The sequence below is a fragment of the Coregonus clupeaformis genome, chromosome 27 (assembly GCF_020615455.1).
Source record: "Coregonus clupeaformis isolate EN_2021a chromosome 27, ASM2061545v1, whole genome shotgun sequence".
Taxonomy (NCBI): domain Eukaryota; kingdom Metazoa; phylum Chordata; class Actinopteri; order Salmoniformes; family Salmonidae; genus Coregonus; species Coregonus clupeaformis.
In genome coordinates, this window is record NC_059218.1 from 35,443,373 (window position 1) to 35,471,345 (window position 27,973).

At 44.1% G+C, this 27,973-nt stretch overlaps 1 protein-coding gene across 3 annotated transcripts; it reads left to right on the top strand.

Annotated features, from left to right (window-relative positions):
• Positions 1-8: 8 nt before the first annotated feature.
• On the top strand, positions 9-27,973 carry nfrkb (nuclear factor related to kappaB binding protein). Of its 3 annotated transcripts, none has more exons than XM_041851272.2 (26): positions 9-123; positions 628-772; positions 957-1,158; positions 1,256-1,383; positions 1,473-1,644; positions 1,772-1,876; positions 3,993-4,066; positions 4,217-4,301; positions 5,665-5,857; positions 11,327-11,438; positions 13,448-13,574; positions 13,709-13,786; positions 13,896-13,975; positions 14,075-14,121; positions 14,250-14,313; positions 14,434-14,608; positions 14,729-14,835; positions 14,927-15,050; positions 15,164-15,243; positions 22,299-22,486; positions 22,588-22,840; positions 23,086-23,295; positions 23,467-24,180; positions 24,427-24,533; positions 26,621-26,756; positions 26,923-27,973. In XM_041851272.2, exons 2-26 carry the CDS (start codon positions 647-649, stop codon positions 27,049-27,051), a joined length of 3,816 nt encoding a protein of 1,271 aa, XP_041707206.1. In that variant the 5' UTR covers positions 9-123; positions 628-646; the 3' UTR covers positions 27,052-27,973. The 3 variants fall into 3 exon arrangements, with proteins under 3 accessions (XP_041707206.1, XP_041707204.1, XP_041707205.1); XM_041851270.2 differs by having other exon boundaries at positions 10-123; positions 22,296-22,486; XM_041851271.2 differs by having other exon boundaries at positions 10-123; positions 14,253-14,313; positions 22,296-22,486.

Here is a 27,973-nt window from a genome sequence, read left to right on the forward strand (position 1 = left end):
GGATCTAGGAAATTGGAAGTACTCACGGTAGATTTAGCGGACGGAACGGAAATAGTATCGGTACGTCGTTGTTATGATTCCCCTCTGACTCTTTTATCCGATGTCAGTGTGCTCTATTTTCAGGTAAATTCGTTAATTTTGTCTTTGTTAGTTAAACTAGTTATATATTGTTTAAGCACACGTTGAATCGTAATTTTGCTGCTGTCAGTTATCTTGCCTTAGCTAGCTGGCTAGCATAATTTAGCTAGCTCGCGTTGACATGTGTTTTTGGTTTGTTTGTCATCCATGAAATATCTAGTTAGCCAGCTAGATAATGTTTTCTGTTGAAATGTAGACTAAACTGTTCTATTTTACCGTATCTTAGCTAGCTATCAATGCCAATGGACTCGTGTTTTTAGTTAGATAGCCACTGTAGCTACCAATGCAATTACATTAACGTAATTTAGCAAACGCTCTTATCCAGAGCGATTTACATGAACAATTAGGGTTAAGTGCCTTGCTTAAGGGCACATCGACAGATTTTTCACCTAGTTGGCTCGGGGATTAGAACCAGCGACCTTTCGGTTACTGGCACAACGCTCTTACCCACTAAGCTACCTGCCGCCCAATTCATTCTGAACTTTTCAGGTTGTGAAGGAAGTTCAGAATGGATGTCCTTGATCACATGCTGACCGACCCCCTGGACTCAGGGGAGGGCAATGATGGGTGCATCACTGAAGAGTGCATGTTGGGAAACTGTCAAGTGAGTCTTCCAGAAGACCTGCTTGAGGATGTGAGTAGCTAATAATAGCATACTGCGTTGATTTCTGTGTTAACTTTATCATATGCTGTTTATCATTTGTGTATTCTGCATAGACTGTATATATATATATATATATATATAGGTTTACTGTATATCGATTGTTACATTTACAGTTCTGTTTATATATTTTTTGGTTATTTGTTTTGGCGAACAGCCTGAAATCTTCTTCTCTGTGCTGAGTGAAAGTACCTGGTCTGAAGTACTGACAGATGACCAGAGACAGCATCTCCGTCAACTGTTACCACACTTTCCAGAAGACAACACTACTGAGCAGGACAGCACCATCAGCGAACTCTTCAACAAACAGAACTTCTGCTTCGGAAACCCCTTGCACCTTGCACAGAAACTGTTCCAAGGTAACACTCCACCTCTCTCAAACAGCTTAATTTTGAGTAGGTTTCTGGACTATGTATGGCATATCAGTGATATCATGTCCCACTGTGCTCTCCCCAGATGGCCATTTTAATCCAGAAGTGGTTAAGTACAGACAGCTGTGTGCCAAGTCCCAGAAAAAACGCCAGCTGAACTCGTTGCAGCAGTACTACCACAAACTCCTCAAACAGATCCTGGTCTCTAGAAAGGTATGGCAGATATCTTCAAGCTTCAGTCTCAAGCACAAGGTGAATGGCCTTCCTCAGTATGTTCAGTTATATCATTTCTGTGTGTTTAGGAACTACTGGAGTTGGCAGTCCGCAGTGGCCCTGACATTGCGGTGAACAGAAAGTATCCCACCCAGACACATGGTGAGGTGCAGGAACAGAGGGTCAGAGGAAGAGTGTGCCGGATACTGAGGGAAGTTAAAACTGAGTGTGGAGACAGCAATGCCTCATCTGACGATGATGGTGAGTCTGCTTTCATCAGCCTAGATTGTTGATATTTTAATTGCATTTAGCAGCATTCAATAAGTGTCAGAGTTCATCTTTCAATGTTTTCTATTTCACATAGTTGTCCTTTGCGTTGTGTTTGCAGATACAGCCTATTGGCAGCCAACTCCTCAATCTCCTTCCTCTCCAACGCCCACAGTTTCTGTTAGGGTTCTGCCCAGTCTCTCCACCCAGGACATGAAGACCACCGGTCAGTTACAGTATATCTATAGAGATACTGTATAATGATTGTGAAAAAAATTGATGGTTACATATCGCAATATTGTTTTGGACGATATTATATACACTACCGGTCAAAAGTTTTAGAACACCTACTCATTCAAGGGTTTTCTTTATTTTTACTATTTTCTACATTGTAGAATAATAGTGAAGACATCAAAACTAGGAAATAACACATATAAAATCATGTAGTTACCAAAAAAGTGTTAAACAAATCAAAATATATTTTATATTTGAGATTCTTCAAATAGCCACTCTTTGCCTTGATGACCGCTTTGTACACTCTTGGCATTCTCTCAACCAGCTGCATGAGGTAGTCACCTGGAATGCAGTTCAATTAACAGGTGTGCCTTCTTAAAAGTTAATTTGTGGAATTTCTTTCCTTCTTAATGCGTTTGAGCTAATCAGTTGTGTTGTGACAAGGTGGGGGGATATACAGAAGATAGCCCTATTTGGTAAAAAAACAAGTCCATATTATGGCAAGAACAGCTCAAATAAGAAATGAGAAACAACAGTCCATCATTACTTTAAGACATGAAGGTAAGTCAATCCGGAACATTTCAAGAACTTTGAAAGTTTCTTCAAGTGCAGTCGCAAAAACCATCAAGTGCTATGATGAAACTGGCTCTCATGAGGACCGCCACAGGAATAGAAGACTGTTACCTCTGCTGCAGAGGATACGTTCATTAGAGTTACCAGCCTCAGAAATTGCAGCCCAAGTAAATGCTTCACAGAGTTCAAGTATCAGACACATCTCAACATCAACTGTTCAGAGGAGACTGTGTGAATCAGGCCTTATTGGTCAAATTACTTCAAAGACACCACTACTAAAGGACACCAATAAGAAGAAGACACTTGCTTGGGCGAAGAAACACGAGCAATGGACATTAGACCGGTGGAAATGTGTCCTTTGGTCTGGAGTCCAAATTTGAGATTTCTGGTTCCAACCGCTGTGTCTTTGTGAGACGCGGTGTGGGTGAAACGGATGATCTCCGCATGTGTATTTCCCACCGTAAAGCATGGTGGAGGAGGTGTTATGGTGTGGGGGTGCTTTGCTGGTGACACTGTTTGTGATTTATTTTGAATTCAAGGCACACTTAACCAGCATGGCTACCACAGCATTCTACAGCGATACGCCATCCCATCTGGTTTGGGATTAGTGGGACTATCATTTGTTTTTCAACAGGACAATGACCCAACACACCTCCAGGCTGTGTAAGGGCTATTTTACCAAGAAGGAGAGTGATGGAGTGCTGCATCAGATGACCTGGCCTCCACAGTCCCCCAACATCAACCAAATTGAGATGGTTTGGGATGAGTCGGACCGCAGGGTGAAGGAAAAGCAGCCAACAAGTGCTCAGCATATGTGGGAACTCCTTCAAGACGGTTGGAAAAGCATTCCAGGTGAAGCTGGTTGAGAGAATGCCAAGAGTGTGCAAAGCTGTCATCAAGGCAAAGGGTGGCTATTTGAAGAATCTGAAATATAAAATATATTTTTATTTGTTTTAACACTTTTTTGGTTACTACATGATTCCGTATGTGTTATTTCATAGTTTTGATGTCTTCACTATTGTTCTACAATGTAGAAAATAGTTTTTTTTAAATAAAGAAAAACCCTTGAATGAGTAGGTGTTCTAAAACTTTTGACCGGTAGTGTAGATACTTTGACTCTAAGTATCGATTTCGCTAGATAGCACTAGCTTGCGCTAGTCAGCTGTACGTGTGCCAAAACTAATCTATTTTTCATCCTATAGCTTGTTCTCCATCTTCTTTTTCAATAGTGAGCCAACATGTTTTCAGCACTTTAAGTTGCATGACTGATCAAAACACATGTTCTTATGTTCTGTCTCACTGCAGCAGACATATAGTGAGCAATATGTTTGGAACATTAAATCGTAATAAAATCGCAGTATCGAATCGCAATACATATAGAATTGTGAGAATCACAATACATTTCGTATCAGCACCAAAGTATCGTGATAATATCGTATCGTGAGGTCCCTGGCAATTCCCAGCTCTACTGCTGTAATGTACGTAAAGACTATGCAGAAATAGTGACTGAAGATATGTGGTGTCTGCTCACACAGATAAGCCAGAGCTGGGAGAGAAGGACATGAGAGCCATGCTACGGAGACATAGAGAGAAGAGGAGACGACAACCGGTTAGTTTCTTCTATCCATTCACAAAAACATCACAGAATTCTGCTGTCCACAAAATCAAGGTGTGATTGGAAATGGGGGACACTATCTACCTAATATCATCTTCTACAACATTTCCTTGTATCCTAATCCTAGTCATTCTGTTTGCACAGGACCATCCAGACTTGATGACTTCTGACATCCGCCTGGGTGACATGATGTCTAGAGTGAACATAGGTCGAAAAGGCTCCATGATGGGTGAGTACAAGTCAAGTCCATGACCAAAATACCAAAATCATAATCATAAAGCGAAAGTATGTGGACACCTGCTCGTCGAACATGTCATTCCAAGTTCGTGGGCATTGATATGGAGTTGGTCCTCCCTTTACTGCTATAACAGTCTTCACTCTTCTAGGAAAGATTTCCACTAGATGTTGGAACATTGCTGTGGGGACTTGCTTCCATTCAGCCACAATAGCATTAGTGAGGTCGGGCACTTATGTTGGGTGATTAGGCCTGGCTCGCAGTCGGCGTTCCAATTGATCCCAAAGGTGTTCGATGGGGTTGAGGTCAGGGCTCTGTGCAGGCCAGTCAAGTTCTTCCACACCGATCTCGACAAACCATTTCTGTATGGACCTCGCTTTGTGCACGGGGGCATTGTCATGCTGAAACAAACTGTTGCCACAGCGTTGGAAGCACAGAATCATCTAGAATGTCATTGTATGCTGTAGTGTTAAGATTTCCCTTCATTGGAACTAAGGGGCCTAGCCCTAACCATGAAAAACAGCCCCAGACCATTATTCCTCCTCCACCAAACTTTACCGTTGGCACTATGCATTGGGGCAGGTAGCGTCCTCCTGGCATCCGCCAAACTCAGATTCATCCGTCGGACTGCAGATAACACGTTTCCACTGCTCCAGAGTCCATTGGCAGCGAGCTTTACACCACTCCTGCCGACGCTTGGCATTGCGCATGGTGATCTTAAGCTTGTGTACGGCTGCTCGGCCATGGAAACCATTTCATGAAGCTCCCGATGAAAAGTTATTTTGCTGACGTTGCTGCCAGAGGCAGTTTGGAACTCGGTAGTGAGTGTTGCAATGTAGGACAGACAATTTCTACACGCTTCGCACTTAAGCACTCAGCGGTCCCGTTCTGTGAGCTTGTGTGGCCTACCACTTCACGGCTGAGCCGTTGTTGCTCCTAGACATTTCCACTTCACAATAACAGCACTTACGGTTGACCGGGGCAGCTCTAACAGGTCAGAAATTTGACAAGCTGACTTCTTGGAAAGGTTGCATCCTATTAAGGTGCCACGTTGAAAGGCACTGAACTCTTCAATACGGGCCATTCTACTGCCAATGTTTGTCTATGGAGATTGCGTCCAATTTGTAAGTCGCTCTGGATAAGAGCGTTTGCTAAATAATGTAAATGTGGCTGTGTGCTCAATTTTATACACCTGTCAGCAACGAGTGTGACTGAAATAGCAAATCCACTAATTTGAAGGAGTGTCCACATAGTTTTGGCCCTGTAGTGTATATAGCTATATTGTATTAGATCCTCTGAATAATGTAAGGCACAACTAGTGTAGAAACATTCTTAACTAGTATCTTCTATGATGTAGCGCTGTTTGACCTGGCTCTGCCCAAGAGGAAGATGAGGGAGGAGAGGAGAAAGAAGAAGATGAGGACAATTAAAGTGGAGTCTGAGGATCCCTGTGAGGCTCTGATGCCTTCAGAAGCCCCAGCCCCATCCGTTAACATCACAGCTGCTCTGCCTGAGACCCCAGTCACTCCACTGTCCAGTGTCAAAGAAGAGTGAGTCTATTTGATTTGATTTATTATGAACCCGACATATAACGAAAAATACATTACTGACGAAATACTTTACAATTTACATACATTTAAAAACATGAACATGTAGTGTGTGTGTGCATCTATCAGTTACACGTACATGTCCGTACATACACACAACAAGTAAGTCACATGGGGGAGAGGCATTGTGCCGTGAGGTGTTGCGTTATTTGTTTTTTGAAACCAGGTTTGCTGTTCACTTGAGCTACAGTGGGGGAAAAAAGTATTTAGTCAGCCACCAATTGTGCATGTTCTCCCACTTAAAAAGATGAGAGAGGCCTGTAATTTCCATCATAGGTACACGTCAACTATGACAGACAAAATGAGGAAAAAAATTCCAGAAAATCACATTGTAGGATTTTTCATGAATTTATTTGCAAATGATGGTGGAAAATAAGTATTTGGTCAATAACAAAAGTTTCTCAATACTTTGTTATATACCCTTTGTTGGCAATGACACAGGTCAAACGTTTTCTGTAAGTCTTCACAAGGTTTTCACACACTGTTGCTGGTATTTTGGCCCATTCCTCCATGCAGATCTCCTCTAGAGCAGTGATGTTTTGGGGCTGTCGCTGGGCAACACGGACTTTCAACTCCCTCCAAAGATTTTCTATGGGGTTGAGATCTGGAGACTGGCTAGGCCACTCCAGAACCTTGAAATGCTTCTTACGAAGCCACTCCTTTGTTGCCCGGGCGGTGTGTTTGGGATCATTGTCATGCTGAAAGACCCAGCCACGTTTCATCTTCAATGCCCTTGCTGATGGAAGGAGGTTTTCACTCAAAATCTCACGATACATGGCCCCATTCATTCTTTCCTTTACACGGATCAGTCGTCCTGGTCCCTTTGCAGAAAAAACAGCCCCAAAGCATGATGTTTCCACCCCCCATGCTTCACAGTAGGTATGGTGTTCTTTGGATGCAACTCAGCATTCTTTGTCCTCCAAACACGACGAGTTGAGTTTTTACCAAAAAGTTATATTTTGGTTTCATCTGACCATATGACATTCTCCCAATCCTCTTCTGGATCATCCAAATGCACTCTAGCAAACTTCAGACGGGCCTGGACATGTACTGGCTTAAGCAGGGGGACACGTCTCGCACTGCAGGATTTGAGTCCCTGGCGGCGTAGTGTGTTACTGATGGTAGGCTTTGTATTTTGGTCCCAGCTCGCTGCAGGTCATTCACTAGGTCCCCCCATGTGGTTCTGGGATTTTTGCTCACCGTTCTTGTGATCATTTTGACCCCACGGGGTGAGATCTTGCGTGGAGCCCCAGATCGAGGGAGATTATCAGTGGTCTTGTATGTCTTCCATTTCCTAATAATTGCTCCCACAGTTGATTTCTTCAAACCAAGCTGCTTACCTATTGCAGATTCAGTCTTCCCAGCCTGGTGCAGGTCTACAATTTTGTTTCTGGTGTCCTTTGACAGCTCTTTGGTCTTGGCCATAGTGGAGTTTGGAGTGTGACTGTTTGAGGTTGTGGACAAGTGTCTTTTATACTGATAACAAGTTCAAACAGGTGCCATTAATACAGGTAACGAGTGGAGGACAGAGGAGCCTCTTAAAGAAGAAGTTACAGGTCTGTGAGAGCCAGAAATCTTGCTTGTTTGTAGGTGACCAAATACTTATTTTCCACCATAATTTGCAGATAAATTCATTAAAAATCCTACAATGTGATTTTCTGGATTTTTTTTCTCTCAATTTGTCTGTCATTGTTGACGTGTACCTATGATGAAAATTACAGGCCTCTCTCATCTTTTTAAGTGAGAGAACTTGCACAATTGGTGGCTGACTAAATACTTTTTTTCCCCACTGTATATAAGAAGAGAGACTGGCATGCATAGTATTAATATTAGCTCTGTGATTACAATGAAGAGCAAGATGTGCCGCTCTGTTCTGGGCCAGCTGCAGCTTAACTAGGTCTTTCTTTGCAGCACTTGACCAAGATAAGATAAAACTAGAGCCTGCAGGACTTGCTTTGTGGAGTGTGGTGTCAAAAACGCAGAGCATCTCTTTATGACGGACAGACCTCTCCCCATCTTTACAACCATTACATCTATATGTTTTGACCATGACAGTTTACAATCTAAGGTAACACCAAGTAATTTAGTCTCCTCAATTTGTTCAACGGCCACACCATTCATTACCAGAGGTCTAGAACTTAGGGAATGATTTGTACCAAATACAATGCTCTTAGTTTTCCAGATGTTCAGGACCAGTTTATTACTGGCCACTCATTCCATAACAGACTGCAACTCTTTGTTAAGGGTTTCAGTGACTTCATTAGCTGTGGTTGCTGATGCGTACAGTGCATTCGGAAAGTATTCAGACCCCTTGACTTTTTCCACATTTTGTTACGTTACAGCCTTATTCTAAAATTGATTAAATTGTTTTCCCCTCAACAATCTGCATGCAATAACCCATAATGACAAAGCAAAAACTGGTTGTTAGAATTTTTTGCACATTTTATAAAAAATTAACCTGAAATCATATTTACATAAGTATTCAGACCCTTTACTCAGTACTTTGTTGAAGCACCTTTGGCAGCGATTACAGCCTCGAGTCTTCTTAGGTATGACGCTACAAGCTTGACACACCTGTATTTGGGGAGTTTTTCAAATTCTTCTCTGCAGATCCTCTCAAGCTCTGTCAGGTTGGATGGGGAGTGTCGCTGCACAGCTATTTTCAGGTCTCTCCAGAGATGTTTGATTGGGTTCAAGTCCGGGCTCTGGCTGGGCCACTCAAGGACATTCAGATATTTGTCCCGAAGCCACTCCTGGGTTGTCTTGGCTGTGTGCTTCGCCCCAGTCTGAGATCCTGAGAGCTCTGAAGCAGGTTTTCATCAAGGATCTCTCTGTACTTTGCTCTGTTCATCTTTCCCTCGATCCTGACTAGTCTCCCTACTGCTGAAAAACATCCCCACAGCATGATGCTGCCACCACTATGCTTCACCGTAGGGATGGTGCCAGGTTTCCTCCAAACGTGATGCTTGGCATTCAGGCCAAAGAGTTCAATCATGGTTTCATCAGACCAGAGAATCTTGTTTCTCATGGTCTGAGAGTCCTTTAGGTGCCTTTTGGCAAACTCCAAGCGGGCTGTTAAATGCCTTTTACTGAGGAGTGGCTTCCATCTGGCCACTCTACCATAAAAGCCTTATTGGTGGAGTGCTGCAGAGATGGGTGTCCTTCTGGAAGGTTCTCCCATCTCCACAGAGGAACTCTGGAGCTCTGTCAGAGTGACCATCGGGTTCTTGGTCACATCCCAGACCAAGGCCCTTCTCCCCCGATTGCTCAGTTTGGCCAGGCGGCCAGCTCTTGGAAGAGTCTTTGTGGTTCCAAACTTCCATTTAAGAATGATGGGGACCAATCAAGTTGTAGAAACATCTCAAGGATGATCAATGGAAACAGGATGCACCTGAGCTCAATTTCGAGTCTCATAGCAAAGGCTCTGAATACTTATGTAAATAAGGAATTTCTGTTTTTATTTTTGAATAAATGTGCAAACATTTCTAAAAACCTGTTTTCGCGTTGTCATTATGGGTGTATTGTGTGTAGATTGAGGGAAAACATTTATTTAATCAATTTTAGAATAAGGCTGTAACATAACAAAATGTGGAAAAAGGAAAGTGGTCTGAAGACTTTCTGAATGCATTGTATATGGTTGAATCATCAGCATACATGGACACATGCATCACACATTTGACATTGGAGAAGCTTCCATTAAAGAAAACCCTTTGAGTTCTATTAGATGGATAGCTCTGAATCCATGATATGGCAGAGGTTGAAAAGCCATAACACACAAGTTTTCTCAACAACAGGTTATGGCCAATAATGTCAAAGACTGCACTGAAATCTAACAGTACAGCTCTCACAATCTTCTTATTATCAATTTATTTCAACCAATCATCAGTCATTTGTGTCAGTGCAGTACATGTTGAGTGCCCTTCTCGATAAGCATGCTGAAAGTCTGTAGTTAATTTGTTTACAGAAAAGTAGCATTGTATTTGGTCAAACACCATTTTTTCCAACAGTGTGCTAAGAGCTGGCAGCAAGCTGATAGGTCTGCTGTTAGAACCAGTAAAGGCCGTTTTACCACTCTTGGGTAGTGGAATGACTTTGGCTTCCCTCCCGGCCTGAGGACAAAGACTTTCCTCTAGGCTCAGATTAAAGATATGACAGATAGGAGTGGCTATAGAGTCATCTACCGTCCTCAGTAGCTTTCGATCTAAGTTGTCAATGCCAGGAGGTTTGTCATTATAATTTTTTTTTTTTTTCTAACTTTACAAAAATCTAATTTGCAATGCTTTTCTTTTATTATTTTATTTTTTATTTTTTGGTCATTTAGCAGACGCTCTTATCCAGAGCGACTTACAGGAGCAATTAGGGTTAAGTGCCTTGCTCAAGGGCAAATCGACAGATTTTTCACCTAGTCGGCTCTGGGATTAGAACCAGCGACCTTTCGGTTACTGGCACAACGCTCTTACCCACTAAGCTACCTAGATATATTTTTTATTTTTTTATACATGAGGATGATGGCTCACTGTTCATTGTTGGCATTTCCTGCATAAGTTTGCCCACTTTGCCAATGAAGTAATCATTAAACTAATGTTGTGTAATTGTGATGAATAAGCCATCTGATTCGATGAAATGGAGTTCAATTAGTTTTTTCTGCCCATAATTTCATTTAAAGTTAATATTTGATTGATCTTGGCTTCATAATACGTTTTCTTTTTGTTGAGTTTAGTCACATAATTTCTCAATTTTTAGTAAGTCAGCCAGTCAGATGTGCAGCCAGACTTATTAACCACTCCTTTTGCCCCATCTCTTTCAACCATACAGTTTTTAAATTCCTCATCAATCCATGGAGCCTTAACAGGTGCATGTTTATCAATAATTGGAAGAAGCATTTTCATGAATTCATCAAGTGCAGCATCTGGATGCTCCTTATTAATCACATCAGACCAACAAATATTTTTAACATCCACATAAGTGTCTCTTATACACTATTGTAGGTCCAGCTTTTGGAACTTTGGCTTTCCTGGATATAGCCACTATGTTGTGATCACTGCATCCAATGGGTACGGATACAGCTTTAGAACAAAGTTTTACAGTATTAGTAAAAATGTGATCAATACATATGGATGATCTTGTTCCTGTAGTGTTTGTAAACACCCTTGTAGGTTGATTAATAACCCTAACCAGATTACAGGCACTGGTTACAGTGCGAAGTCTATGTACTCATCCCACAAAGATGGCACTTTTACCTGACAAGTTTGTAATGAAATATCGCATGCTATTGTTATGATAGAACATCTGTGTACATACATTCAATGAGTGAAGGAAAATTACAGCTTTACTGATATTCTTGTGCTACAGACATTTAGATGCTATCATGAATTCAGTTGAACACTGCACGCCATACTTTTCTCTCTGCAGGCCGATGGAGGAGGTGCAGAACAGCCCTGTCATGGTGGAGGAGATCGCTGTGAGCTTCTTCAACCTGCTGGAGAACATCCTGAGACTAGACGGCCTCGCCAGCACCGCCATGGTATTCAGTCACTTATACAGTGGGGAAAAAAGTATTTAGTCAGCCACCAATTGTGCAAGTTCTCCCACTTAAAAAGATGAGAGAGGCCTGTAATTTTCATCATAGGTACACGTCAACTATGACAGACAAATTGAGAAAAAAATATCCAGAGAATCACATTGTAGGATTTTTTATGAATTTATTTGCAAATTATGGTGGAAAATAAGTATTTGGTCACCTACAAACAAGCAAGATTTCTGGCTCTCACAGACCTGTAACTTCTTCTTTAAGAGGCTCCTCTGTCCTCCACTCGTTACCTGTATTAATGGCACCTGTTTGAACTTGTTATCAGTATAAAAGACACCTGTCCACAACCTCAAACAGTCACACTCCAAACTCCACTATGGCCAAGACCAAAGAGCTGTCAAAGGACACCAGAAACAAAATTGTAGACCTGCACCAGGCTGGGAAGACTGAATCTGCAATAGGTAAGCAGCTTGGTTTGAAGAAATCAACTGTGGGAGCAATTATTAGGAAATGGAAGACATACAAGACCACTGATAATCTCCCTCGATCTGGGGCTCCACGCAAGATCTCACCCCGTGGGGTCAAAATGATCACAAGAACGGTGAGCAAAAATCCCAGAACCACATGGGGGACCTAGTGAATGACCTGCAGAGAGCTGGGACCAAAGTAACAAAGCCTACCATCAGTAACACACTACGCCGCCAGGGACTCAAATCCTGCAGTGCCAGACGTGTCCCCCTGCTTAAGCCAGTACATGTCCAGGCCCGTCTGAAGTTTGCTAGAGTGCATTTGGATGATCCAGAAAAGGATTGGGAGAATGTCATATGGTCAGATGAAACCAAAATAGAACTTTTTGGTAAAAACTCAACTCGTCATGTTTGGAGGACAAAGAATGCTGAGTTGCATCCAAAGAACACCATACCTACTGTGAAGCATGGGGGTGGAAACATCATGCTTTGGGGCTGTTTTTCTGCAAAGGGACCAGGACGACTGATCCGTGTAAAGGAAAGAATGAATGGGGCCATGTATCGTGAGATTTTGAGTGAAAACCTCCTTCCATCAGCAAGGGCATTGAAGATGAAACGTGGCTGGGTCTTTCAGCATGACAATGATCCCAAACACACCGCCCGGGCAACGAAGGAGTGGCTTCGTAAGAAGCATTTCAAGGTCCTGGAGTGGCCTAGCCAGTCTCCAGATCTCAACCCCATAGAAAATCTTTGGAGGGAGTTGAAAGTCCGTGTTGCCCAGCGACAGCCCCAAAACATCACTGCTCTAGAGGAGATCTGCATGGAGGAATGGGCCAAAATACCAGCAACAGTGTGTGAAAACCTTGTGAAGACTTACAGAAAACGTTTGACCTGTGTCGTTGCCAACAAAGGGTATATAACAAAGTATTGAGAAACTTTTGTTATTGACCAAATACTTATTTTCCACCATAATTTGTAAAATAAATTCATTAAAAATCCTACAATGTGATTTTCTGGATTTTTTTCTTCTCATTTTGTCTGTCATAGTTGACGTGTACCTATGATGAAAATTACAGGCCTCTCTCATCTTTTTAAGTGGGAGAACTTGCACAATTGGTGGCTGACTAAATACTTTTTTCCCCCACTGTACCTACACAAGTACATTGCTACTAGGTTTGGCGACATGGTGGCGTATGTGATCAGTAAGAAGCTTTGCACGAGCGAGCCAGAAAGGCTCATAGGAGCAGGATCCTATTTCCTGTTTCTGTAGCGTGAGGCAGCTTGACGTACAAGCACACCCCCTGGACAGGACGCTAGTCTATCACAGTGCCTTTCTACCCCCAATCTATCTCCTTATTGCCGAGTGCCAAGCAGAGTTGAATCGGGTCCCATTTTTGGGGTCTTTGGTATAACTTAGGGCGGACACTAACCACAAGGCCACTGAGTTGGTATGTGGTGAGCTGAGCTGTAACTTTGAAGTGGAACTGTTGTAACACTTTAAGAGTATATAATGATTCATGTATGTCCTGTTGTTAGTTGGAGGAGAAGGTCCAACAGTGGCAGACATCTCCAGCTAGTTCCCTGAACCCCTGGTTCTCCTCGGCCTCCTGCTGGTCAGAGATGGTGCTGCCGGCCCTGCACTTCCTGGCTGGGGAGACTAAAGGTGATCAGGCAGACATCTTCTTCTCTGCATCGTTAAAGCAGTAGTATGTCATATCATCATCCTCTCATCTTTCTTATCTCACTCACTCACTCTCTCTCTCTCTCCTTTGTTCACTATCTTCCTCTCTCACTCAGTCGGTATGTTGGTTCTTCCCAGTGGCTTCACTCCCTATGTGGCGTTCAGGGAAAACTCACAGCGATGGAAATGGATTGGTAAGATCTCCTTTTTGTCAGTCAGTTGATCTGTCCAAATTCTGGCACAATGCAAATGAAAATATTTATAGTTTGAGACTGAGGTTTGTCTCGATCTCATGTCTCGAAGGTCCCAGTCAGGATGGAGAGAAGGATTTGAGTGCTCTGTGTCAGCTGTGGGTCGACTCCAAGGACTTGGTTGTGGTCAAGGTATTGCAAGTACACATTTCCACCTCTCACTACTCTGTCAGTATGGTCGTTCTCTGTTCCCTCTAATACACTTGAATAAAATAACAATGTCCTCTACAGACAGAATGTGAAGAACTAACAGAGATGACTTCTCCCACCCCTAGAGTGTAAGTTTCCACGTTATTCATTTCACAGATGCTCTTACTCAGAATGACTTAGGTAGTGTATGTGTTTATTGCCATAGTGGGATTTTGATTTTATTGTAATACTGTTTGCTGTTCTCTCTTTAACTAAGCAGTTGGACTGACTTCGTGGTGCGGCCCAGCACGGGAGATGAGAGGCATGTTTTCCAAGTGCAGGTCAGTGTCACGTCTCTACCTTTTTAGTCTAGGATCTCTTCTGTATTGAGTATTATTTCCAACGATCACACAGTGTTCTCTGTAATCATTATGCATCCATGTTCTTGTTTTGATCATCAGGAGCAGCAGCGGTATGACCAGCCGCACAAAGCCTTCACCTTCAGAATGCATGGCTTTGAGTCTGTGGTGGGGCCTGTTAAGGGGGTCTTTGACAAGGAGATGTCTCTCAACAAAGCCAGAGAACACACTCTGCTGCGCTCAGACCGCCCAGCTTATGTCACCATCCTCTCCCTGGGTAAGACTTGACCCTTTCAATGTAACCAGTCACAGTCATGTAGACACCTGCCATCAGTGTGTGGTGTTGTTGCAGTAGCCACACGTTAGATAGGACTGTTCTGCTCCTCCTCTCCCTCAGTGCGGGACGCAGCAGCCCGGCTGCCCAACGGAGAGGGGACCAGAGCTGAGATCTGTGAGCTGCTCAAGGACTCTCAGTTCCTGGCACCAGATGTCACCAGTGCTCAGGTTAGATACTCAGGGCAACTGGGTTATTGTGGTCAGTCTGTCCTTGTTTGTCTGTGACTGAGCACTGTACCTCATGTAATGTTTCCTGCAGGTGAACACAGTTGTGAGTGGGGCTCTGGACAGGCTGCACTATGAGAAGGACCCCTGTGTGAAGTATGACATCGGCCGCAAGCTGTGGATCTATCTGCACCGCGACCGCGGTCAGGAGGAGTTTGGTGAGCATTACTTTCTACCAATGGAAAGTGAAAAGATATTAATGTGGTTGACATAGCTTACCTCATTAGCCCACAGGCACATTGTTAAAACTAAATATTCACTCCCCATCTAGAGAGGATTCACCAGGCTCAAGCTGCTGCTGCCAAGGCCAGAAAGGCTCTGCAGCAGAAACCTAAACCTGCGTCCAAGCCTGTGAGTCCCACTGCCTCTACTCTGCTGTAATTTCTCTACCTCTGACAAATAGACGTTTCATACCCTCTCAGCTAATGTACACTGATATACCCTCTCAGCTAATGTCACTGATATACCCTCTCAGCTAATGTCACTGACATACCCTCTCAGCTAATGTCACTGATATACCCTCTCAGCTAATGTCACTGACATACCCTCTCTGCTAATGTACACTGACATACCCTCACAGCTAATGTACACTGACATACCCTCACAGCTAATGTACACTGACATACCCTCACAGCTAATGTACACTGACATACCCTCTCTGCTAATGTACACTGACATACCCTCTCTGCTAATGTACACTGACATACCCTCTCTGCTAATGTACACTGACAAACCCTCTCTGCTAATGTACACTAACTTACCCTCTCAGCTAATGTCACTGATATACCCTCTCAGCTAATGTCACTGACATACCCTCTCTGCTAATGTACACTGACATACCCTCACAGCTAATGTACACTGACATACCCTCACAGCTAATGTACACTGACATACCCTCACAGCTAATGTACACTGACATACCCTCTCTGCTAATGTACACTGACATACCCTCTCTGCTAATGTACACTGACAAACCCTCTCTGCTAATGTACACTGACATACCCTCTCTGCTAATGTACACTGACATACCCTCTCTGCTAATGTACACTGACATACCCTCTCTGCTAATGTACACTGACATACCCTCTCTGCTAATGTACACTGACATACCCTCACAGCTAATGTACACTGACATACCCTCACAGCTAATGTACACTGACATACCCTCACAGCTAATGTACACTGACATACCCTCTCTGCTAATGCACACTGACATACCCTCTCTCCTAATGCACACTGACATACCCTCTCTGCTAATGCACACTGACATACCCTCTCTGCTAATGCACACTGACATACCCTCTCTGCTAATGCACACTGACATACCCTCTCTGCTAATGCACACTGACATACCCTCTCTGCTAATGCACACTGACATACCCTCTCTGCTAATGTACACTGACATACCCTCTCTGCTAATGCAAACTGACATACCCTCTCTGCTAATGCACACTGACATACCCTCTCTGCTAATGCACACTGACATACCCTCTCTGCTAATGCACACTGACATACCCTCTCTGCTAATGCACACTGACATACCCTCTCTGCTAATGTACACTGACATACCCTCTCTGCTAATGTACACTGACATACCCTCACAGCTAATGTACACTGACATACCCTCACAGCTAATGTACACTGACATACCCTCACAGCTAATGTACACTGACATACCCTCTCTGCTAATGCACACTGACATACCCTCTCTCCTAATGCACACTGACATACCCTCTCTGCTAATGCACACTGACATACCCTCTCTGCTAATGCACACTGACATACCCTCTCTGCTAATGCACACTGACATACCCTCTCTGCTAATGCACACTGACATACCCTCTCTGCTAATGCACACTGACATACCCTCTCTGCTAATGCACACTGACATACCCTCTCTGCTAATGCACACTGACATACCCTCTCTGCTAATGCACACTGACATACCCTCTCTGCTAATGCACACTGACATACCCTCTCTGCTAATGCACACTGACATACCCTCTCTGCTAATGCACACTGACATACCCTCTCTGCTAATGTACACTGACATACCCTCTCTGCTAATGTACACTGACATACCCTCTCTGCTAATGTACACTGACATACCCTCTCAGCTAATGCACACTGACATACCCTCTCAGCTTGAATGTAGACTGACATACCCTCTCTGCTAATGTACACTGACATACCCTCTCTGCTAATGTACACTGACATACCCTCTCTGCTAATGTACACTGACATACCCTCTCAGCTAATGTACACTGACATACCCTCTCTGCTAATGCACACTGACATACCCTCTCTCCTAATGCACACTGACATACCCTCTCTGCTAATGCACACTGACATACCCTCTCTGCTAATGCACACTGACATACCCTCTCAGCTAATGTACACTGACATACCCTCTCAGCTAATGCACACTGACATACCCTCTCAGCTTGAATGTAGACTGACATACCCTCTCAGCTTATATGTAGACTGGAGAATTTGCATCTTTGAATGTGGAAAGTCTTGCTATACCACTTGTTACTTCTGTCTAGAATCCTGATGATGGGCTGATCAAACTGTTACTATGGAATTAGGTCTGTTGTTGTCTAACATACAGTTGCGGACAAATATATTGGCACCCTTGCACTTTTCTTAAATAATTCCCCATTTCTTCTCAAATATACTGAACAAAAATATAAACGCAACATGTAAAGTGTTGGTCCCATGTTTCATGAGCTGAAATAAAATATCCCAGAAATGATCCATACGCACAAAAAGCTTACTTCACAAAAATGTTGGGCACAAATTTGTTTACATCCCTGTTAGTAAGAATTTCTTCATCCACCTGACAGGTGTGGCATATCAAGATAATTACACAGGTCCACCTTGTGCTGGGGACAATAAAAGGGCACTCTAAAATGTGCAGTTTTGTCACACAACACAATACCACAGATGTCTCAAGTTTTGAGGGAGCATGCAATTGGCATGCTGACTGCAGGAATGTCCACCAGAGTTGTTGCCAGAGAATGTAATGTTCATTTCTCTGCCATAAGCCGCCTCCAACGTCGTTTTAGAGAATTTGGCAGTAGGTCCAACCGGCCTCACAATCGCAGACCACGTGTAACCACGCCAGCCCAGGACCTCCACATCCGTTTTCTTCACCTGCGGGATCATCTGAGACCAGCCACCCGGACAGCTGATGAAACAGAGGAGTATTTCTGTCTGTAATAAAGCCCTTTTGTGGGGAAAAAACGAATTCTGAGTGGCTGGGCCTGGCTCCCCAGTCGGTGGGCCAGTCTCCCAAGTGGGTGGGCCTATGCCCTCCCAGGCCCACCCATGGCTCCGTCCCTGCCCAGTCATATAAAATCCATATATTAGGGCCTAATTAATTTATTCAATTGACATATTTCCTTATATAAACTCTAACTCAGTAAAATTGTTGAAATTGTTGCATGTTGAATTTATACTTTTGTTCAGTGTAATTAGACATTTTAAACACTTTTGGTCTCCACACCTTGTTATTTGAATTTCATCATTGTAGAACCAATTTTAGTCTTGTAAACTTAAGTTTACAATTTTAATTTAGAAAATAAAGACAAATGGCATGGACAAAGAATTTGGCACCCGGAGCTAGTACTTGGTTGCACAGCCTTTGGCCAAGATAACTGCAGACAAACACTTCTTGTACCATCAATGAGCTTGCTGCACCTTTCTTCTGGCAATTTGGCCCACTCTTCAGCAGCAAACTGCTCTAATTCTTCAATGTTTGAGGGTTGCCCTCCACCAACTGCTGTTTTCAGCTCTCGCCGTAGGTTTTGGATGTGATTTAGATCTGGACTCTTGACTAGCCACTCCAGAACAGTCCAGTGTTTCTTCTTGAACCATTCCTGGGTGCTTTTTGATTTGTATTTGGGGTCGTTGTCCTGCTGGAAGACCCACAACCTTCAATGGAGAACAGGTTTTTGGACACTGGGTTGAATTTTGGACTCCAAAACACCAGATAATCTGCTGATTTCAAGATGATTTCAACCTCCCCCATGTTTGATTGTAGGGAGGGTGTTCTTTTCAATGAACGCTTCATTTGGTCGTCGGTAAACCCAGCACTGATCTGAAACATTCAAAGAAAAGAACACCCTCCCTACAGTCAAACATAGGGAAGGTTTGATAATGCTGTGGGGTTGCATTGCTGCCTCTGGTACTGGGGGCCTTGAACGTGTGCAAGACATCATGAAAACAGCAGATTATCAAGGTGTTTTGGAGTGCAATGTTCAACCCAGTGTCCAAAAACTGGGTCTCGGTTGAGGGTCTTCCAGCAGGACAACAACACCTAACACACATCAAAAGCACCCTGGAATGGTTAGACAAGCAGTGTTGGGGAGTAGTGAACTACATGTAGTTCAACTAGTAATTCAACTACATTTTGCAATAGCTTGGTGGTAGTTGAACTCAGTTCAAATCTTGGTAGTTTCAGTAGTTAATAACTTTTTTTTCCATGTACCAGTGTAGCTACACTATATATACAAAAGTATGTGGACACCCCTTCAAATTAGTGGATTCTCTGGCAATGCATAGTGCCAACAGTAAAGTTTGGTGGAGGAGGAATAATGGTCTGGGGCTGTTTTTCATGGTTCGGGCTAGGCCCCTTAGTTCCAGTGAAGGGAAATCTTAGCGCTACAGCAGACAATGACGTTCTAGATGATTCTGTGCTTCCAACTTTGCGGCAACAGTTTGGGGAAGGCCGTTTCCTGTTTCAACACAACAATGCCCCCGTGCACAAACGAGGTCCATACAGAAATGGTGTGTCGAGATCTGTGTGGAATAACTTGACTGTCCTACACAGAGCCCTGACCTCAACCCCATTGAACACCTTTGGGATGAATTGGAACACCGACTGCGAGCCAGGCTTAATCACCCAACATCGGTGCCCAACCTCACTAATGCTCTTGTGGCTGAATGGAAGCATGTCCCCGCAGTAATGTTCCAACATCTAGTGGAAAGCCTACCCAGAAGAGTGGAGGCTGTTATAGCAGCAAAGAGGGGAGCCAACTCCATATTAATGCCCATGATTTTGGAATGAGATGTTCGACGAGCAGGTGTCCACATACTTTTGGTCATGTAGTGTATCTGTGACCAACAGATGCATATCTTTATTTTTATGCGCTACGCGCTTCAGCACTCTGCAGTCCCGCTTGTGTGGCCTACCACTTCGCGGCTGAGCGTTGTTGCTCCTAGCGGTTTCCACTTCACAATAACAGCAATTACAGTTGACCGGGGCAATTCTAGCAGGGCAGAAATTTGACGAACTGACTTGTTGGAAAGGTGGCATCGTTGAAAGTCAATGAGCTGTTCAGTACGGGCCATTCTACTCCCAATGTTTGTCTATGGAGATTGCATGGCTGTGTGCTCTATTTTATACACCTGTCAGCATGGATGTGACTGAAATAGCCAAATCCACTAATTTGAAGGGGTGTCCACATACTTTTTCCGCATTTTGTTACATTACAGCCTTATTACGTTTTTTTTCTTCTTCTCCTCAATCTACACACAATACCCCATAACAACAAAGCAAAAACAGGTTTTTAGAATTTTTTGCAAATGTATTAAAAATGTAAAACTGATATAACATTTACATAAGTATTCAGACCCTTTACTCATTACTTTGTTGAAGCACCTTTGGCAGCAATTACAGCCTCAAGTCTTTTTGGGTGTGACACTACAAGCTTGGCACACCTGTATTTGGGGAGTTTCTCCCATTCTTCTCTGCAGATCCTCTCAAGCTCTGTCAGGTTGGATGGGGAGCATCACTGCACAGCTATTTTCAGGTCTCTCCAGAGAAGGTTGATTGGGTTCAAGTCCAGCCTCTAGCTGAGCCACTCAAGGACATTCAGAGACTTGTCATGAAGCCACTCCTGCGTTGTCTTGGCTGTGTGAGGGTCGTTGTCCTGTTGGAAGGTGAACCTTCGCCCCAGTCTGAGGTCCTGAGAGCTCTGGATCAGGTTTTCATCAAGGATCTCTCTGTACTTTGCTCCGTTTCCCTCGATCCTGACTAGTCTCCCAGTCCCTGCCACTGAAAACCTCCCCACAGCATGATGCTGCCACCACCATGCTTCACCGTAGGGATGATGTCAGGTTTCCTCCAGACGTGACGCTTGGCACTCAGGCCAAAGAGTTCTATCTTGGTTTCATCAGACCAGAGAATCTTGTTTCTCATGGTCTGAGAGTCTTTAGGTGCCTTTTGGCAAACTCCAAGCGGGCTGTCATGTGCCTTTTACTAAGGAGTGGCTTCCGCCTGGCAACTCTACCATGAAGGCCTGATTGGTGGAGTGCTTCAGAGATGGTTGTCCTGCTGGAAAGTTCTCCCATCTCCACAGAGGAACTCTGGAGCTCTGTCAGAGTGACCATCAGGTTCTTGGTCACATCCCTGACCAAGGCCCTTCTTAGTGGTTCCAGAAGAGTCTTAGTGGTTCCAAACTTCTTCTGTTTAAGAATGATGGAGGCCATCTTGGGGACCTTCGATGCTGCAGAAATGTTTTGCTACCCTTCCCCAGATCTGTGCTTTGACACAATCCTGTCTCGGAGCTATATGGACAATTATTTTGACCTCATGGCTTGGTTTTTGCTCTGACATGCACTGTCAACTGTGGGACCTTATATAGACAGGTGTGTGCCTTTCAAAATCATGTCCAATCAATTGAATTTAACACAGGTGGACTCCAATCAAGTTGTAGAAACATCTCAAGGATGATCAATGGAAACAGGATGTACCTGAGCACCATAGCAAAGGGTCTGAATACTTATGTAAATAAGGTATTTCTGTTTTTTATATTTAATACATTTGCAAAAAATTCTAAACCTTTTTTCACTTTGTCATTATGAGGAATTGTGTAAACTGAGAAAAAATATTATTTTAACAATTTAATCAATTTTAGAATAAGGCTGTAACGTAACAAAATGGGGAAAAAGTAAAGGGGTCTGAATACTTTCCGAATGCACTGTATGTATATGATGGCGTGCCTTCAGAAAGTATTCATACCACTTGATTTATTCCACATTTTGTTAACAATTACAAACATACCCATAACATGATGCAGCCACCATTATGCTTGAAAATATGGAAAGTGGTACTCAGTAATGTGTTGTATTGGCATTTTATTTTACCCATCTACCAATAGGTGCCCATCTGCGAGGCATTGGAAAACCTCCCTGTTTTTAGTTTTCGGCTAGTAACAGTCGCTAAGTTCAGGGCAGGGTACTGGGAGGAGGCTGGGTATTGATGGCTATTTAACAGTCTGATGTCCTGGAGATAGAAGCTGTTTTTATATTGGCAACGGTGCCAATATATCTGGCTCTAACTGTATGTCATGGTTGTGGTATGTGTTGATGGTGACTATGCACCCTGTGTGTTATAGAAGTCTGGAAGTAAGGAGGGGGGTGGTAAGACCCCTGGAGGCCTGGAAGCAGGTGATGTGGGGGGTCCCATGTCCCCAACTCCCACCACCCCCACTACCAGCACCCCTGGTACCCCCAAATCACCCCTCGCCACTGTAGCCACAACCCCCACCAAAGCTGGGATCCAAGATTCAGTCAAGAACAGTCCTGGGTCAGTATAACCCAGCTTCCATGGATTAACTCTTATCAGGCTCAATTATATAACTTCTTGATGTTATGTAAGTACTAATGCCCTGCTCTCTTCACCCTTAGTGTTCTACTGGTGTCTCCTCCACCCATGCCCCAGCTGGGGACCCTGTTGTCCAGCAGCCAGTCTGGCCCCCAGGTCTCTCAGCCAGCTACATCCCAGCACACAGCCAGGATAGTGGGCCACCAGTCAGGCTCTCTCTCACAGGTACGAGTGGTCTCTAACCAGACAGCAGGAGGACAGCAGGCCACGCTGGTGCACCAGACCCCTCATCAGATCAGAGTGCCGGTCACCATGGGAACCAAGGGCATCACACAGGTTAATCACTGACCATTCTGTTACCAACAAAACAATCCAATGCTGACTATCAAGAGAACTGAGAGTCTCTTCAGTGTTAAATCGAGTAGAGCTAAAAACATTTACCTGGAATTTGCACCATATTTAACTGTATTAATCAGACATGGTCTTGAACCACAGATAAGAGGCATTTTTTGCTGTAAGGCACTGGTGCATGTAATTAAAGGGTTGTGTTTCTCCTCTCTCCACCCTGTAACTGTGAGCAGGCCGTGGTGTCATTACCACTGAGGACCCAGTCTGCTGGTAGCCCCATCCAGGTGCAGGCGTCCAGAGGGCAGACAACCCTGTCAGTGTCAGGCCTGACCACTGCTGTTACTGTAGCCAAACCTCAGACTGGCTCCCCTGGCGGCCCAGTACACAACCCTACCTCCCCCACTGTCCGACAGGGAGTCACCAGCCAGAACATCATCAAACAGGTGAACAGGAAGTTATTACATTTAATTAGGAGGCATTTAAGGATTTACATGTAAATAATGTTTCAGATCATTGTAGTTTCGCTGTAATGTGTTCATGAAAGAGCTTTCATTTTTTCATTTGTGAGAGTATTTCCTGTATGTTTTATTCTCATGTAATTTATCTCTCTAAAGGTGGCTATCACAGGCCAATTGGGCATAAAGTCTCAAGGTAGAGCGGGTCTTCCAATAACGGCTACCAATCTTCGCATCCAGGGCAAGGATGTGCTACGCCTGCCCCCCTCCTCCATCACCACAGACTCTAAAGGACAGACGGTGCTGCGAATCACTCCTGACATGATGGCCACCCTAACCAAGTCCCCCCTCACCACCGTCAAACTCACCCCCGACATGTTAGGCACTGCCACTACCAAGAGCATATCTGCTACTCTCCATATGACCCCACCCCACTCCACCTCCAGCCCAGCCTCCTCCTCGGGTGAAATCCGGACCAGCAAGGCCTCCGCTGGCACCACCACCACCATGTTGAAGACTGCAGGGGACACTATCCGCCTGATGCCCACCCTAGCAGTCACTATGGCTGAGCAGAAGACCAGAACCTTCTCCACCGTCTCCTCGTCTGACTCGAAGAGTGGCACCACCATACGGATCATGCCCGGCCTCGGGGTCATCCCACAGAAACAGGGCCAAACCATCACCATGACAACCACCACTGGCAGCAAACCAGTCTCCACTGGAGCTGCCACTGTCACCATAGCCACCAGCGGACTGGCCGGAGCTAAAGGGGTGACGGTAGGCTCTTCTGCCTCAGGTTCTCTGACTCTGGGAACAGCCACAGCTACTGTCCGCCAGGTCCCCGTCACAGCCACAGTGGTGTCCACACAACCAGTAAGACCCAACATGATTATTAACTCCCCTCTTATATTTACTGTGGGATTCAGGATGGTTGTGTAATAACAGCACTGTAGCACTTCTGTATCCAGACACCTTGTCTGCCTCTGTTGGAAGGGCTAACATAGGATCTCTTTTATTTTCAAGACATTCTATATAGCCACATTCTCTATAGCCCCCACCACCCCACCTTTGAAATTATCATCCAATGATTGTCTCCCTCTCTCTCTTTTATTTCCCCAGGGGAAGTTACCAGCTCGGTTCACAGTGCCTCTGTCTGTCCTCAGCCAACCACTGAAAAGCAAGAGTGTGATGACCACGCCCATACTGAAAGGAAACCTCAGTACCAAGTGAGTCCTCATGTTCAGTTCAGCCTTAAAGGAAAACTCCACCCCAAAACGATCTTTTGGTGTTTGTTTCATTAGTCCATTGTTGACATAGTCCCAAAATGTTTTGCTTGTCAGCAATCAAGTTTTCAAGATATGTAACTTAAAAAAATACAGAAATCATCCCTGAATGATGCATTTAGCATCATGTGATGCAAAGCGCAGCATCATATGATGCAAAATGAATAGAATATGTTTCTAAACACGTCTACATTAATGTGGATGCTAACATGATTCCAGATAGTCCTGAATGAATCGTGAATAATGATGAGTGCGAAAGTTACAGACGCACAAATATTATACCCCCAAGACATGCTAACCTCTCACCATTACAATAACAGGGGAGGTTAGCATTTTTAGAGGGGTATGATATTTATGCCTCAAACTTTCTCACTCATCCTTATTCACGATTCATTCAGGATGCGTGAATTTGTCCCAATACTTTTGGTCCCCTAAAATGGGGGGACTATGTACAAAAAGAGCTGTAATTTCTAAATGGTTAACCCGATATGGATGAAAATACCCTACAATTATAGCTTACAGTTTGCACTTTAACCTCAGTCATTTTATCATTTCCAAAGTGCTGGAGTACAGAGCCAAAATAACAAAAATGTGTCACCATCCCCAATACCTTTGTAGCTCACTGTATACAGTGCCTTCTGAAAGTATTCAGACCCCTTGACATTTTCCACATTTTGTTACGTTACAGCCTTATTCTAAAATGGATTTTAAAAAATCATCAGCAATCTACACACACTACCCCATAATGACAAAGCAAATATAGAAAACATTTGTGCTAATTTATTAAAAATGTAAAACAGAAATACCTTATTTACATAAGTATCTGCAGCATTGAAGGTCCCCAAGAACACAGTGGCCTCCATCATTCTTAAATGGAAGAAGTTTGGAACCACAAAGACTCTTCCTAGAGCTGGCCGCCTGGCCAAACTGAGCAATCGGGGGAGAAGGGCCTTGGTCAGGGAGGTGACCAAGAAACCGATGGTCACTCTGACAGAGCTCCAGAGTTCGTCTGTGGAGATGGAAGAACCTTCCAGAAGGACAACCATCTCTGCAGCACTCCACCAATCAGGCCTTTATGGTAGAGTGGCCAGACGGAAGCCACTCCTCAGTAAAAGGTACATGACAGCACGCTTGGAGTTTCCCAAAAGTCACCTAAAGACTCTGACCATGAGAAACAAGATTCTCTGGTCTGATGAAACCAAGATTGAACTCTTTGGCCTGAATGCCAAGCGTCACATCTGGAGGAAACCTGGCACCATCCCTACAGTGAAGCATGGTGGTGGCAGAATCATGCTGTGGGTATGTTTTTCAGCGGCAGGGACTGTGAGACTAGTCATGATCGAGGCAAAGATGAACGGAGCAAAGTACAGAGAGATCCTTGATGAAAACCTGCTCCAGAGCTCTCAGGATCTCAGACTGGGGCGAAGGTTCACCTTCCAACAGGACAACAACCCTAAGCACACAGCCAAGACAACGCAGGTGTGGCTTTGGGACAAGTTTCTGAATGTTCTTGAGTGGCCCAGCCAGAGCCTGGACTTAAACCTGATCGAACATCTCTGGAGAGACCTGAAAATAGCTGTGCAGCAACGTTCCCCATCCAACCTGACAGAGCTTGAGAGGATCTGCAGAGAAGAATGGGAGAAACTCCCCAAATACAGTTGTGCCAAGCGTGTAGCGTCATACCCAAGAAGACTCGAGGCTGTAATTGCTACCAAAGGTGCTTCGACAAAGTACTGAGGAAAGGGTCTGAATACTTATGTAAATGTCATATTTTGTTTTTTATTTTTGATAAATTAGCAAACATTTCTAGAAACCTATTTTTGCATTGTCATTATGGGGTATTGTGTGTAGTTTGATGAGGGGGAAAAAATCAGTGTAATCCATTTTAGAATAAGGCTGTAACCTAACAAAATGTGGAAAAAGTCAAGGAGTCTAAATACTTTCCGAAGGCACTGTATGTGTCAGTTGTCCCCATGGCAGTAAGCAGCCTGATGTAGACTGACTGGTGTGTGTCTCTCTGGTCGGTGCAGTATCAGCAGCCTGGGAAGGAACATCATCCTCACCACCATGCCTGCAGGCACCAAGCTGATAGCTGGGAACAAGCCAGTCAGCTTTGTCACGGCTCAACAGTTACAGCAGCTGCAGCAGCAGGGACAGGCCACACAGGTCAGTCAGTCGCTCACCTGTTACCCATTACTCAGCCAGCTCCCAAACAAACTGCATTCTGTTGTAGGAAAAAAGTTGTTCCTGACCATGTGACTGGGGAAACTCCTGACCCTAGGCATCAGGTATAGTAGTTGGTAGGAGTGGTTGATGTGCCTGTCTCCTCCAGGTGCGTATCCAGACGGTGACAGCCCAGCAGCGCTCTGCAGCATGCTCCCCCAAGTCAGTGTCCACTGTGGTAGTCACCACCTCACCCTCACCCAAACGGACCCCGGACCCACCACCACCAGCACAGTGACACGCAGTCCATAAGCCAGCTACTGCTCTGTGCAGTGCCACCGCTCCAGAGGCAAGTGGTGCTTGGGAGCCATAGCCCAACTCTGCTCTCTCAATGTTTAGGAGGGCACGGATGTCTGGAGAGTTTGCAGCAGATGAACACAGGAGTAATCCCAGGACAGCATATCACTAGACCATTTATAGACAGTGGTTTCACCTGACATATGTGTTGTGCAAGGCTAAGATTCAGCAACACTAATGAAATAGACTGCATTTAGGGAGTAAATGTTATTTATAATAAGAGTTACATGGAGAAAATTTGACCTCTTTGAAAAGAAAATGGATGGTTCTCCCTTCAGCAAAATATATTTGACCTAAACCCTCCCTGAACACAAAATAATAATAAAACGAATTGGATAGCAGAGAAAGTCTACAGTCTCACTTCTTGGACAGACCAGAGCCTTTGATATACAGTTTTAGAAAAGTAGGCATATGGCATAACATCTCATACCCCCTCAATTCGAGTTTTGGTTTTAACTTAGCCTACCTTCGTGTCAGTGATGGGCTGTTATTTAAAGAGTGCATGGTGGGTTGAGGAATTTACCGACAAATCTATGGATATAGCAGCCTATAGCCTAATTTCTTCTGTCAAACAGGTAAGCCTACCTCTTATCTCTTAAATAGGAAGAAATAGGCTCCAACACAAAGCCCTCTTGTTAGTAAAGTTTAATTAAAATGAATACGGTTCAAATGAATTATGCCTACTCGAATGTGTCTACTTTTAGCACCATGAGCTGTCCATTTCCGATTGATTGTGCCGCGGCTGCTGCTTCAAGTCTCAGCACCACAATGTAAGTTACTTGAACCTGGCTTATTATTTAACTCTGATAAATAGGCCTACAGTGAGGGAAAAATGTATTTGATCCCCTGCTGATTTTGTACGT

Bases quoted from the DNA above. Each gene is read 5' to 3' on its own strand.
- nfrkb (XM_041851270.2), top strand. From the start codon at position 647: ATGGATGTCCTTGATCACATGCTGACCGACCCCCTGGACTCAGGGGAG. The intron at 13,787-13,895 runs GTAAGATCTCCT...CATGTCTCGAAG, and splicing joins ACAGCGATGGAAATGGATTG to GTCCCAGTCAGGATGGAGAG. The intron at 23,296-23,466 runs GTGAACAGGAAG...ATCTCTCTAAAG, and splicing joins GCCAGAACATCATCAAACAG to GTGGCTATCACAGGCCAATT.